Source organism: Bison bison, unplaced genomic scaffold (genome assembly GCF_000754665.1).
Source record: "Bison bison bison isolate TAMUID 2011002044 unplaced genomic scaffold, Bison_UMD1.0 scf7180017864186, whole genome shotgun sequence".
NCBI classification, from domain to species: Eukaryota; Metazoa; Chordata; class Mammalia; order Artiodactyla; family Bovidae; genus Bison; species Bison bison.
The window spans coordinates 502,005-516,787 of NW_011494758.1; the positions used below are offsets into that span (position 1 = coordinate 502,005).

Sequence of the window (14,783 nt, forward strand, 5' to 3'; positions counted from 1 at the left end):
TGCTTGCAGGGCCCCCCATCATCTCCAGCGAGGCCGTGCAGTACGCTGTCAGGGGCGACGGTGGCAAGGTGGAGTGTTTCATCGGGAGTACGCCACCGCCAGACCGCAATGAGAGTGGGCCAGGCCTCGGGCCAGCCGCTTATTTCCCTACCCACCTCAGCCTCCCCTCCTGCTTTCCCCAGGCCCTTCCTATACCCTGCGCCTCTCATCCCCTGACTCTGTCCCTCTCCCTGCTCACACGCCACCTCGTCTCTTCCTTGTTGTGTGACCCTGAGCCAGTTACTTGGTCTTTGGAACCTCAGTTTCCTCATCCATAAAATGGGGGCAGTGATCCCTACTGAACAGAGTTGCTGTTGCCTTAGTGTGAGAGGCCTGGTGAAGTCTTCTTGGATGCGCTGCCCATTCCCCTGGGCTTTCACTCCTGCTCGCCCCTGTCCCTCACCTCCTCCTCCTTCCTCAGCCTCCCCATCTCTTCCTTGCCCACTGCTGTGCCCTCCACCCCAACCCTGCCCCATCAGTTCCATCCCACCCAGCCGCCCACTCCCCTCCCTTCTCCTGCCTTCCTCCTCCTACCAGCACCCCGCCCGCTGCTCTCCATCCCCTCCCTCTCCCTCACACCACGAGCCATTAATTCCTTCTGTGACCATTAACCGTCAAACCCCTCATCACATTTAATGACCATTTGGCTAACTCCAGGGCTGCCCAGGGACACTTCATTACCACGGCCGCCTGGGCAGCAGGCGGCTCGGCTCCCGGGGGGCCTCGCTTTTAGAGCTAGGAGGACTGATCCCTGGAAAAGAGCCAGTTCTCGGCGGCTCCCTCTCCCTGGGGCTCCACTCTGAGGGAGGGGACACAATGGAGGGGGCATGCCCCAGCCTGGGGTATGGGGGATGGAGGAGCCCGGGAGAGACTCCTCCTGGTGACAGTTCCCACTCATTTATAAGGGTCTGTGGATGGGTCTCCAGAGCCGGTGGGTGGGTTCCTGTGGGGCTGGCTGTGGGGTGGTTAAAGGCAAGGCCAAAGTTATGTTTAGTTAAGAGCCTCAGACTATCAGAGCTGGAGGGAAGCTGGAGCACTATCTATCTAGCTTGGTCCTCTCCTTTTACAGGTGAAGGAAACTGAGGCCCAGAGATGGGAGGGAGCAGCCACCCAGGGCTCAAAGGAGGATCAGGCCGAGAGCCCAGGGTTCTTGGCTGTCCGTCCAGGACTTGTTCCCACATGTTGGTTCATTGGATCAGCTGGGGTTATTACGAAAATAGAGATTCCCAATAAGAGAAGCCTGAATTCTAACTTGGGAATGATGTGTCTTTGGGACACTGGTCTACCATCTTCCAGGTCTACTGGCTTCCCGAATAAAATTGCTCTCCCTTGCCTCAAAAACCACCACTACCAAATAGAGATTCCTGGGCTTGTGCCCTAGAGAGTCATATTTAGGAGCTAAGCCCCAGGAATCCTCATGTTAAAGAGTGTCCCTACACTTATCTGAATGGTCACAGCATGTGTCTCGAGCAAGTCTGGGAGCTGCTGCTCCTCTTAGACGGGAGGTTTGATGCCAGGGTTGGAGGCAGCAGGTGTGGCTTGGGCTTGTTGTAGGGTGAGCATGGATCTGGGCTGAAGGGCACACGGGGTGAGGCTATGACTGTGCCTTGTGGTGGGTCAGGTGTTTCCACCACCTGCCTCTTCCTCATCCCATCCTGCCCTCCCCACCCCAGGCATGGGCATGGAAGGAGAACTTCCTGGAGGTGGGTACCCTGGAACGCTACACAGTGGAGAGGACCAACTCAGGCAGTGGGGTCCTGTCCACGCTCACCATCAACAACGTCATGGAGGCCGACTTTCAGACCCACTACAACTGCACCGCCTGGAACAGCTTCGGCCCAGGCACAGCCATCATCCAGCTGGAGGAGCGAGGTAACCGAGGCACTGGCTGTGTCGCCAGGGCACAGGGCAGCCTGGGGACTCCGCTCCCTCTTCTCTCCAGGGGCATGGCTCAGAGACACTGCTCTCTCCTGGGCCCACCACAGCCTGGTCTTGTGCTCAGCTGGGAAACCCACTCACTTTTTTAAACATTCATTGAGCATCTGCTATGTGCCAGGCCCCGCACTAGAAGCCGCAGGGACAGATGTACATGAACACAGTCCTTGCCATCCGGGAACTTTCAGTTTAGTGGAGGACCTAGAGAGTGGCAGGAAATGACTTCAAATGCAGAAAAATGAAATGATCTGTAAAGGCAGTAACACTCCATACTTCACTAGGTTGGTATGAGGATTAAATGAGACGATATTCATGGAGTACTTGGCATAGAATAGGAAGCTTTGGTTCCCCCGCCTCTTCCCTAGTGGTAAAGAATCTGCCCGCCAATGCAGGAGACACAGGTTTGATCCTTGCGTTGGGCAGATCCCCTGGAAAAGGAAATGGCAACCCACTCCAGTATTCTTGCCTGGAAAACTCCACGGACAGAAGAACCTGGAAGGCTGTAGCCATGGGGTTGCAAAAGTTGGACATGACTGAGTGCACCCACACGCGCAGACACACACACACCTTTTCATAAATCCTTAGTGTGATAGGAGACACATATTCTCTCCCTTAAGGCATTTCTAGCCTGATAAAAGAGACATAATACTTTTGAGTTTCTTGGAAGCTCCCAACTCTGATAAGGAAAAAATTTTTTTTTTGTAAGAACTAGCTATTTGATGTGGGAGATGGGGAGAAGTAACTGTGGGGGGTGGGGGAGGGGGGTCTGTCTTAGCTAAGGGCACCAGCAAGAGCAAGGAGTTGGTGGGAAAGAAGAGAGCAGATGAATAAGGAGGACTCTGCAGGAAACACTTCTGAAAGGGAAGAGCCCTACATGGATCTGATCTATCCAGGACAGACAGGAAGGGAGAGAAGACTGGAGGCAGGATTCCTGGGTCCTTCTCATCTCCAAGGAGCAGGGGGATCCAACCAGAACTGCCTGAGCCCTGGGAGGATAGGTGCAGATGGAACAGTCACAATGGTGTGGATGAGGAAGGCAGTGAAATAGGTGGAAACACAGGTGCCAGTGGGAAAGTCTGGGGACAGCCAACCTCAGACAAGAAAAGTCTCCCAGGCAGGTGGGCTGCAAGAGAGGGACAGACAGACCACCACGGCCAGGGTCAAGTCGATCCCAACTCTGATGAAGTTAAAGTGAAGGTCTAAATCCAAACACAATGCAGACTTCCTCTCAAATCCCACCTTGACTTTAACTGAACTCAACTGAAACATAACCCTGTGCGAAGTCCAGGGGGCCTGGAGCTCGGCGGTTGTGAACTTCAGCCATCACTGAGTTCAGATCCCCTGTGTGACCTCATCCTCACCCTCCTCCCTTCCTTCCCACATCTGAAGAGGTGTTACCCGTGGGCATCATCGCCGGGGCCACCATTGGTGCAGGCATCCTGCTCATCTTCTTCTTCATCGCCTTGGTGTTCTTTCTCTACCGGCGCCGCAAAGGCAGTGAGTATGGGCCCTGCTGGGGCCACAGCCCTCCTGAGGGTCTCTGACAGGCAGGGCTTGGGAGGGGCGAGGAGGGATTGGCAGCTGCGCTCTCCAGGCCAGGTAGGTCCAGGCTGCGGCTCTTGTCCCCAGGTCGTAAAGACGTGACCCTGAGGAAGCTGGACATCAAAGTGGAGACCGTGAACCGGGAGCCACTCACGATGCATTCTGACCGGGAGGACGATACTGCCAGCGTCTCCACGGCGACCCGTGTCATGAAGGCCATCTACTCGGTGAGAGTCCGCTCCTCCCTGGCCTACCCTCTTCTTCACACTCTTGGGACCAGCCCCACCCCAGGTCACTGAAACTGCCACTCTCTGCTCCCTCAGTTGACCTACTTTGGTCCCATCCCCTCCCCGCCACACACTCTCATACATACAGACACAGAAAATGCACACGCTCCCCAGGCTAATTTTCTTCCAGCAGAGGACAGGCAGGTGGGACCTACACAGGCTTCCTTCACCCCATTCTCCCCGCAACAGCGTGTCAAGAGTTTTTTTGACCCAACTGTAAGTTCTCTGGCCCAACTGCCTCAGTGCTCAGATGAAGAACAGCCCCAGAGAGGGGCAAGGACATACTCAAGCACTGCACATTATCACAGAATTGGTGCTAGAACCCATATCTCTGGCCTCTTCCCACTACACTCCAGAGTCTCTGCGGGGAGAGGACGGGACCTCTGCCTCTGCCCCTGCCCCAGACCCTTCCTCTTAACAGGCAGCCTCTGGGTGTGGGGATGGGTGGGCAAGGCGGGCGAGAGCAGGCGTCCATCTCCTGATGCCCAGCTCTGGCTCCTCTGCAGTCCTTCAAGGATGACGTGGACCTAAAGCAGGATCTGCGCTGTGACACCATCGATACCCGGGAGGAGTATGAGATGAAGGTGCGGACTGGGGAAGGGCCCCCTGGAGGGGCACGGGACATGGATCGCGGGCCCCAGGGGTGGGCAGAGCGGAGGTGAGGGCAGGTGTGCGGAGGAAGGGTCAGGAGATTACTGAGGGAACAGAAGAGATGAAGAGAACCCGGGCAGAGCCAGAGGAGGCCCAGAGGACCATGATGAGACTCCACACCCCTCCCCAAGAGGAACCCACCTCATTCTCTTCTCTCATTGCCACCCAGGACCCCACCAATGGCTACTACAACGTCCGTGCCCACGAAGACCGCCCGTCTTCCAGGGCAGTGCTCTATGCTGACTACCGTGCCCCCGGCCCTGCCCGCTTCGACGGCCGCCCCTCCTCCCGCCTCTCCCACTCCAGCGGCTACGCCCAGCTCAACACCTACAGCCGAGCCCCGGCCCCCGACTACGGCCCTGAGCCCACGCCCCCTGGTCCTGCTGCCCCCCCTGGCAACGATACTGCCAGCCAGCTATCCTACGAGAACTATGAGAAGTTCAATTCCCATCCCTTCCCCGGGGCAGCAGGGTACCCCACCTACCGACTGGGCTACCCCCAGGCCCCACCGTCCGGCCTGGAGCGGACCCCATACGAGGCATACGACCCCATCGGCAAGTACGCCACCGCCACGCGATTCTCCTACACCTCCCAGCACTCGGACTACGGCCAGAGATTCCAGCAGCGCATGCAGACGCATGTGTAGGGCCGGCGCCTGGCCGGGGCATCTCTGCGGGGCAGAGGAGAAGGCTCTCACAGCTGTTCCCTGATATTCAGGGACATTGCCCGTTGTTGCTCCCGTCCTGGACCGGCCTTCCTCCTCCCACCGCGGCAGGCAGGGAGCAGGTCTCCCGGAAACACCCCGTCCCGAGGATGGTGCTCTGCGCATGCCCCAGCCTCCTGGGCCTGCCCTTCCCTCTTCTTCGGGAGGATGTGTCTCTTCTGACCTGCACTCTTGCCTGGCCCTAGTCTGGGGACTGGGAAAGTGAAGGTTGTGGAGAGCAGAGGGGCCACTTTTTAGCATTCCCTTTCTATGCCGTCCCTCTGGTCTCACGTGAGCGTGATGGGGGCGTCCTGTGGGGAGGAGCAAGCGTTGGCCCAGGGGACACCGAGTGTCGGGGTGGGTGGCTCTGGTACAGATAGATTGCCTGGCCCGTCCCGTCTGTTGTCCGCATCACACCTTGGGTGCATCTCTCCCGCCTCGGGACTGCAGAAGGGACCTTGGATTTGTTTTTTTAGCCCTGGCACCGAGTTCAGATCCAGCCCTCGTTCAGCTGGGATTAAAATGCCAAGTCATCTTGGCTGCCCACTGTGGACCCCTGTCGCTCTGCCTGCAGAGGGATCCAGGAATCTCTCCTAACGCTGCCCTTTCCTCCTCCTCCTCCTCCTCTGTGCTGGGCCAGCCGGATAGGTCAGGGGGGTCGTGATGGAGAAGGATAGGTCAGGAACCAACCACGTCCTGAGTCACCAGCAAGACATCAGCGTGCTACATAGCAGTTTCCAGAACCCACGCTAGAGGGAGCCCATCCAAGCCCCCTCTCCTCCCCAGGAGGCCCCACTTCTGCTTTAATGAGCCTGCCTGCGGAGTGGTGGTGAAAGTGGGCATGCTATAGGCTTTTTCAAAGACAACAAAACACAATTTAAAAACAAAAAAAAAACACCTCACTTGGGGTAAAAATATAAAAAGAAGCTGTAGGGAGCTCCCCACCCAAGTACAAGTCCCAGTGTACTGGGAAAGGGGGAACCTGTTCTCTATCAGATTTCCAGTACCTTCCATTACTCTTTCAATCTCGAAGCACTTTGAATCCATTTTTAAACATTCAGGTGGTGAGACCTGTCACCCGATGGGCTCTATAGGACCAGAAGAGGGCCTGGCTGTCAGGCTCTGCTGTCCTACCCCAGAGCTGACCAGCTGGTTAGAGAGGCCACTTTCTGGGGGACATCTGTGGGAGATGTTCTCTTTAGACGGGTTTTCGTTTGTTACGTATCTTTTTTTTCCCCTGGACCAATCAGATTCTTTCTTCCACTTTCAGTGCCTTGAGTGTCCTGCTTTGGTTGACCGGCCCTGTGTGGGTGGCTGCACAGGAATCCGGTACGGTCAGCGCAAACTCACTGCCAAGTGTTGCAGAGTTTAGGGGATAGACGGGCGAGGGGACCTAGTAAGAGAAAGGGCTGACCCAGTAAGGTCACGCGGAAAGGCACTGCAGGCAGCCGCGGCCCACGAAGTCTCCCACGCCCAGCCTCACCTCCATACACACTCCTGCACTCACGCCCACATACGCATTCCACATTCTCAGCCGCCACCTCCTGACCAAAGAGAACGGGCGCTCCAAAGAGAACTCACTCCTCTGCCCCGACCTTCCCTTGCCAAGAAGCGTGGTCTGCTCTTCCCTTAGCTCAGCCCTAACGGGAGGGTCCTCTGTTACAATTCCCAGAATGCGTTTTGCCCTTTCTCGTGGTCGCCATTCATTAGTCATGTTCGCTTTAATGAGTTACATGCTCATCAGCCACGGGCCATCGCCACCTTTGCAAATGGGTCTGTGGGGTGACATTCCTTGCCATCCCCTGGCAGTAAGGACAGCGCATACCCTGTAGCTCCAGTTCTGGCCTCTTCAGGCTGCGTCTGCATCCTCCTCCACTTCAGCACGGGCAAGTCCCATGGACCGGCCCTTTCAGAGGCCTCATACAGGTTCACAGCGTTATTCCAGCCTTACCCCTGGAAGCTGACTCCTTCCTGCACAAGCCTTTTCTGTGAGTTTGGTGACGTGGTCCAATAAGGATGCAGGTCCCTGTGCAAATTCAGGCATTTTTGATGATTTTCACAGAAGCCACGGGGTAATCTAAACAGTTAAAATCTAAAGATGGTGGCTTTTTAAACAGGAACATTCCAAATGACTTCTGTTTGGCCGCGTTCTCTTGTTCCTCCTTTTTGGTTTTAGTACTGGGTCCATTCTGTTGGTGGAGAGGAGGAGGCCCTGAGGTCACGGTAACTCAGCTGACACTGCAGGGAGCATGAGAAGTCTGTTGGAAGCCAGATAGACTTACTTCCCTGTGAACACCGTGCAAGGCACAGGGAGGTGTCAGCATTCAGGACTGCCTCTACCCTCTGCAGTGTTTAGGCTGATCAGAGTCTGAGTGGGGACCGACCTGTTAAGCCAATGGAATTGCCTTTCTGGGGCGGGGCAGATGCCCTTGAGTTTGGGCGGTTGTTACCTAAGGCTGGAATCCCCCAGCACGGGGCCTCGGCCCTTGATGTGGTCACTTTGGTGATTCTGACTGCCTTCGACGTTCTAGTACTGGTGAGAAGAGCAAGGCATCCGGAGACGTGGGACCCAGTTCTGAAGCTGCCATTTACTGAGTGACCTTGGCCTAACCTCTAGGTTCATTGCCCACTATTTTCTAGTCTTTAAGATGAGGAGGGAGAATTGTACAAACCTCAGGTTGTCCGACTCTTGCGTATTTTCATTTGGTGAGGTGGAAGGGCCTGCCATTCCTGGCAAGGATTTGGTAACAGCGGGTGGATGGGTGGGGGGAAGTTGAAAGGTTCTTCTCTTGAAAGAAGCTTTCACTGTGGACTTCATCCTCTTGTCAGAAGTGTTGTGAATGAGTTTCCACTAAAAACCCCTTGATCTCAAACAGCAGCAGAAAGAATATCCTAAACCTCAGTGAAATTGATGTGGGATTATCCTTTGGACATTGTGCTGCTCCCCACTCAGAAGGCTGACAGGTTTGCAAAGGTGTCTCTGGCCAAAGCAGGGCATGGTGTTTCCTTCACTGTGCCCCCAGGTTGCAGGTAACCTCTGTGGGGAAAAATGGAAGCAGCCACACTCTGCCCACGTCCTCTGGAGCACTCCCATGGCCCAGAAAGCTGGTCTCACTGAGCAAGGGGAAGCCTGCAGACTAAGGCGTCTTGAGCTAGAGGGCAAGGTGTGAGAACAGCTGACCTGTCTGTTCAGGAGCAGTTCAGAAGGGCAGGTGGTAGTGAGGAGGGAGTCCAGCAGTTATTGACTTCAGTTCTGCGTCTTCAGGAGGTTCTTGTGATTCTGGATGACCCACAGTCTCCTTGTGGAGGGTCCAGCTTGCATCCTAAATTGGGATCCCCCACCAAAGTCTAGCCACAATATTTGCATGAAGCAAAGTCCAACGTAAGTCAGAAAGGAAGGGAGGTCTATGCTCTCACAGATACCTTGCCTTCTTGGGATGAAAGAGATTAGTTTGATCTCACCCCAACCCTTCTTGTCTCCAAGCACTGCGCACCCTAGTCCAGGTGCTGCCTTTCTGGTAATTTTGAGGGCAGCCTTTTCTGCTTGACAAGATGGAGCACACTGCCCTGGAGTCTCTTTTGCCCTGGTACCCTCTCATTAAATGGGTGGCTGTCTGTCAGGAGCCACACGTCCCGGGCTTTCTCAGATGGAATCAGATGGCGTCTCAGTGTATTTGGCTCATGTGCGCTGCCATTGTACATGGGTCACTCGGGTTTGGAGAAAGCCGTGATAAAGCCGAGGCCTACCCCAGCTGTACTGAACTGGCTCAGTGACATCACTTCCTCAGTCTTTGCTGAGAGGGTGATTCTGTCCCCACTGCTGTATGCAAAGCACCCAGGCTGCAGAAACCCTGGCTTCTCTGCCAGTTTGGTGCTGCGTGCCATGAGCCAGGTCACCCGCTCTGTGCCTCTCCAGGCCCTTCTGCATGGCGGGGAATCACTTGAAAGGCATCAGTGAAGCTTCTGACTCTGGCGGGACCAGTGAGGACGTGGTAACAGACCACTGAAGTGCGCAGACCAAGGGATGTAATTGGAAAGGCATTTATTTTTGTGAAGAGGCTATAAAATTAGCATTTAAATATCCCATCCCCTTCTGGCCTTCCCCTTACCACTGTTGCTCCCTTTCTGGAGGCCAGCCTCTCTCTGAAAGGCATTGGCCTCACTTATCAGCTGGGTCCTGACACTCCACCTCTGGGCTTCTGGAGAGGATGGAAGGATGTGTGGCTCGGGATGTTTCAGAATTAGGAAGATGGGTTTGGGGGGGGTGGGGGGTGGGAGGATCACATTTTCTTGCATCACTGTGAGTGAGTTCCAGGCCCTGTCCCTGGAAGAATAATTGCTGCGCAGAAGTCACAGGCCATACTGGGCGATTCTGGTACAAGCTTGCCCTTAAAAATAATAACAGTAATGATAATAACTCTGTTTGCATAGAGCTGTCTGTCACTCATTCCTACCATCTCCTGTCCCCTAATCCTGGCTTTTTGCTGTCCCCAACAACTGGCCTTTGCAAGTGTTGGTGGGCCAATAGGGGTCTTCTTCATCTGGAGATTTTTAGATGCTGTCTCCTGGGAGTACCCCTGACTCTGGGGAGAGAGCAGCCAGGTTGCCAATACAATCAAACTCTGACACAATCTTGCTAGCAATAGTGACCCAGGAGATTTGGCTGCCTCCAGTCACACCAGAATGAGGTCCAGGGCTCCCTGTGGTCACGTTTTCTAACCCCACTCTTCTTGGGATTACAACCACCATTTCTGGCTCCAGTTAAATTTTCTCCACTCAAGCCCCAATAATAAATGGGTCCATGATGATAATTAAGAGGAAAAAAATATTATTTTTGTTAGAACAGACCATCGTAGATTTTTAGCAATGTGTATCTGTGTCCCTCACACTTTTCCTATTCTGCCTTTTTTCATTTTCCTTTTTTTTAAATATTATGTACTATATTTTTAGTCTCAAACACACTATATATTATATATATTTAATTTTTTTATATATATAAATATAAATGTTTTAAAAAGTACCATGTTTTATGGTGTTTAATGTACAAGCAGCTCTAGTTACTTAAAAGCTTGGCTGATTTGGGGTGAAATGACCTGAATTGGAGGAGAAGATTGATTTTGGGATTGAGATGGCAGAGACTATCTATTTGTGTCACCTCCAGGCCGTGGGGCAAACACGTTTTATTCACCAGTTTGTGAGTGTCGCAAAAGCCTGAGGCCAATTGTGGCAGTTCAGGGACAAACAGCCAGAGGCTCCCTGCTTTTGGAACACAGCATCCAAATGTTCAGTGCCAAATTTGATTATGGGGATAGGAAGGGGAGACTGAATCTGGGATCCAAATCCCAAAGGATTTGGGAGTGTGAGGGTGAACAGGACTGATTTCATTTATTTTAAAATGCAGTGGTTTGGGTAAAAATTCAAAATTGCCGGGTCACCAGCCCTTTGAACTTGAAGTGAAACAGAATGAAAAAACAGATGGTCCAGCAGTACACACACACGGGCCATCCTGCTGAGAAAGTCTGGATCCCCAAGTTTAGTAGAATTTGCAGAGATTTTGCTTTGCTCTTTTCACAGCAGTGTTAGAGGATAACTGGCAAAAAAAGGAAAAAAAAAAAAAGAAGCTGCTTTCAGATAATGTTTTTGAAAACTATAAATCACAAAAGAAATACAAGGGTTTATTTCCTTCAGCCAGGCTTCCCTAGTGGCCTAGACTGTACAGACTCTGCCTCCAATGCGGGAGACCTGGGTTCAATCCCTGGGTCGGGAAGATCCCCAGGAGGAGGACATGGCAACCCACTCCAATCTTCTTGCCTAGAGAATCCCATGGACAGAGGAGTCTGGCAGGTTGCAGTCCATAGGGTCGCAAAGAGTCGGACATGACTGAGCAGCTAACATACACATTTCCCTCATTCGGTTAAGAATCCGGCAAACCAAAGATGGTCCACAGCAGCCTATTTGTACTCAAGGGACATGAGACACAGTCATAGACAGATAGGACGTAGGAGCTGAAAAAAATATTTGAGAGATAATGCAGCCCATTTTCAAGAAGACTAGAGCACGACCAAGAGCTTCTACGGAGGGAGGGGCAGGATGCAGTGGGGACTGCAGTTTAAGTGCGTTCTGGACCATGAGCCTGTAGGTAGTCCATGAGGCGTTCAGTAATGAACACCTGGACGAGGATGAGAGGCCCATGCAGTGTGACTCTAAAGTCTTCAGCCAGGTAAGTTGAACTGGCACAGGTAAAGTATGGCATGATAGTTGAGATCCAGAAGTGAACAGAAGAATTGAAAAAAAAAACAAAACAAAAACAAGAGAAGAAGCAAGTTTATGCAATCATGGAGGCCCAAGTGCATTCTGTTAGGCCAAGTAGCATTAGGCAGGGTATCTCCTGTGCTGTGCGTGTGCTTGGGATGCACTTTATTTGTCTCTGCATTCCCAGAGCCCAACCCCAGGGTCAGCAGGCACCTGGGGGCAAGTCTGTGAGCTGTATAGGGTGCCACATGCTGCTTGTCACTCCAAAGTTCGTGTGCCCTAGGTCCAAACTGAAACACTGGAGTTTGGAGCAGAGAAAGAAGACCAACCAAGAAGATGGGAGACGTAGGTTTGTCTCAGGTTCATCTTCCAAGCCAGCTGAGGTGTAAGATTTGGGGGGAATGAGGGTGGTAGGGGGCATGACCTCCTTTTTGGTTGGTGGTAGATGACAGTGTGGTGTTTCAGGAATCTTAATCATCAGCCTCCTGGTTCCAACCAGTCTGGGGTCTATGGATTTGTGGTCAACGTGTAGTCATCATCCTCCACCTGGGTGGGGAGTCTTAGTTCCCACAGAACAACTCAAAGAAGTGTGTCCGATTATTAGCTGTGTCCCTCAAGAGGAACTAGGACTCTGTTTCATCACTGAACTGTTGTTTCTTGACTGCTTTCCCTGTGTTTGTAGATCCCCTCACTTCCCTCATTAGTAACTGCTAGAGTCTGCCCTTCGGAACTCAGAGAAGGCCTAGGACAAATAAGAAATGGGGGACACAGGGCCCTAGGAGGGTCCTGCAGGGTCCTCTTCAGTTTCAAGTCCCCCTTTTCTTTGATATTCTTCAATCCTTAAGGGAACAGGGGTGGGTGGGACAAGAAATGGAATAAGGTTTTAGATGGTGAGATTAATCATAAGCTTGGCACGGGGACTCGGTTTTAGGGGGAATCCATTCATATCTAGGCCACAGGAGCCTGTCTCCTGTATTAGACCTATTCCTGTGCAGGGGCCCAGGCCCTTCTTCAAGTCACTTCCAGCCTGAGGGGCAAGTAGTAATGACACCAACAGCCGCTTTACCACCACTGTCTGCAGAGTTTAACAAGCTACTCTCTCCTTGAGAGTGCTCCTGCCTCACAACAGGAGCTCTTGCCCTTGGTACAAACCTGCTCCTGTCTGTACTTTCACACCGAAAGTGTGAACTTCAAAGTCCTCCAAGATCACCTTAGATCACTCAGCCCTCCCTTTCACTCACCCAACATTTCAACACAGTCTAACGGAATCATGCCTTGTTTTGAGTAACCCCTGCACTTTGCTGCCTCTATGCTTTTATCCAGGCTCCTTTTTTTTGCCTGGAATGCCCATGTCCTTTGACTTTCTTATTGCAAATTTTACGCATATTTATGGGCCAGCTCAAAGGCCATCTCTCCCAGGAAGCCCTGCCTGATTTATCACGAACTCACAACAGGAGCTCTTGTTGTGAGCTCTTCTCTCCCTCCTGTGAAGTCTTAGGACAGGTGGCTACATCTCACTGATTTCATTTGTGACTGATGCTTTGATCACAGGATTTTGTGTATAACACATCAGTATTTTCCTCTTAAAATAAGGGCATTTGAAGGCAGGGATCCTATATCTTTTTGTTTGTTTGTTTGTTTAGTATGCTCATCACCCAACAGACTCCCTGGCACATAGCTGCTCAATATGTGCTAAAGGAATACAGGGATGGAGAGAAGGGAATCAAGCACACCAACATAATGCATAAAGGAGATTTACCCTGGAGGAGTCCATCCCTGATGAAGTGGGACAGCATGGTGATTAAAACATGGGCTCTCAAGTCAGTCTGCCAGGCTGACAGACATTACCAGTACTCACTAATATTGAGTCCTCTATTTGAGTCCCCTGGCTATTGGGCAAGGCCAGCCTGACTAGTTTTGGCCAGTGTTCTGTAAACAGAAGTGACATGTCACTTCCAGACCAAAGCATTTAATTGCTAGTGAGACCCTCCAGCTCTTTCTTTGCCTGCCATAGCAACGGGAGCTCATTTATTCCAGATGGTATAACTTCAGTGGAAGTCCCTCTCGGCCTGGGTCCCTGAGTGGTAATGTGAAGCAGAACCCTTTTGCCAACCCACGATGAACATGCAGTTTGAAGGAGAAGTGAATCTTTGTTTTGTTAAGATACTGACGTTTTGGAGCTGTTTGTTACTGCGACATTGCTGTGCCCTATCCTGATTGATACACAACTTCATTGTTTGCTCCTGCTTCATCTTGAATAATGTTGGGAATGAAGAAGTTTTCTTCTACCCTTCTAGGTTCTTCAAACTTGTTTAAGAATTAAATTGACATGAGGCAGATTAATAAGAGCAAATCACCCAGAAATTAGTAGCATGTATACAGGGTAAAGATCCAGGAAAACTGAGTAGCTTACTTGATCAAAGCCCTTTCCTTAAATACCATCCTCAGCTAAAGACAATAGAGGAGGTTGAGGGTGGGGAGAGTCAGTTATGGGAAGTTATAGTCACCCAGTAAACAAGGGTGATTATGATACACGTTTAAGTTTTTGTCTTCTTCCTTGGTAAGAACTTCTAGAGATTTGGTCATCCTACTCTTCCCAGTGCAGGGAGGGAGACTCTCTGATAAGTGGAGGTTTCCCTTAGAGGTGTAAATGTTTCTTGTTCAGTTGCCCAATCCTGTCTGACTCTTTGCGACCCCATGGACTGTTTCTTACAATAGGGCAATTCCTACTTCCTTTAGAGCCTGTCCCAAGTCTCCTGTTTCACAGAAAATACCCAGATTAAAACAATATGCCAAAAACATATTTTAGGGTGACAAATTCTGTTCCCCTACATTAAGTTACTTTATCTCTCTGCATCTCACTCTCCTCCCTGTGAAATGGACTAGTAGTTCCTTTTCCCATATAAAGTACTTAGAGTTCCCAGCAAGTGAGTATTCAATAAATGTTAGCTCGTATTAGCCTGGAGAAAGGGGAGCAGTGAGCATATACCTCTTTCCCCTCTGCCCCTTTTCCTTAGAGACATCACAAAAGATGTCAACAATTGCCAAAGGTTATGAAAAGACCATGGCCTCTGGAATGAGAAGATTTAGGTTAACATCCCAGCAGTGCCTCCTGAAACTCTGATTCAGGGCAGGTCAGCACATCTTTCCGAACTGCCTTTTCTTTATCTGTACAATGTTGTGAACACTCAATGAGATGAGGTACACAAAAACCCTTTGTAAATTGCTAAAGGGTATTCAAATGTGAGTTGATTACTTGGGTCTATTAACACTCTAGCATCCCACTCCCACACATCGCCACTCTGCAGCATGCATGCCACACACCTTGCTCCTACAACCATACCCCCCACCCCTACCCTTGCACACAAGATACT

General features: G+C 51.6%; 1 protein-coding gene across 1 annotated transcript in view; it reads left to right on the top strand.

The window, feature by feature from the left end:
• KIRREL (kin of IRRE like (Drosophila)) overlaps positions 1-10,177 on the top strand; it is a 23,486-nt gene extending 13,309 nt beyond the window's left edge. Inside the window, exons 10-15 of the mRNA XM_010843763.1 lie at positions 10-110; positions 1,713-1,911; positions 3,364-3,471; positions 3,604-3,743; positions 4,310-4,387; positions 4,624-10,177. Of these exons, the coding sequence (XP_010842065.1) occupies positions 10-110; positions 1,713-1,911; positions 3,364-3,471; positions 3,604-3,743; positions 4,310-4,387; positions 4,624-5,100 (1,103 nt within the window). The 3' untranslated portion in view covers positions 5,101-10,177. The remainder of the gene's footprint in view (positions 1-9; positions 111-1,712; positions 1,912-3,363; positions 3,472-3,603; positions 3,744-4,309; positions 4,388-4,623) is intronic.
• The last annotated feature ends 4,606 nt before the right edge of the window (positions 10,178-14,783 follow it).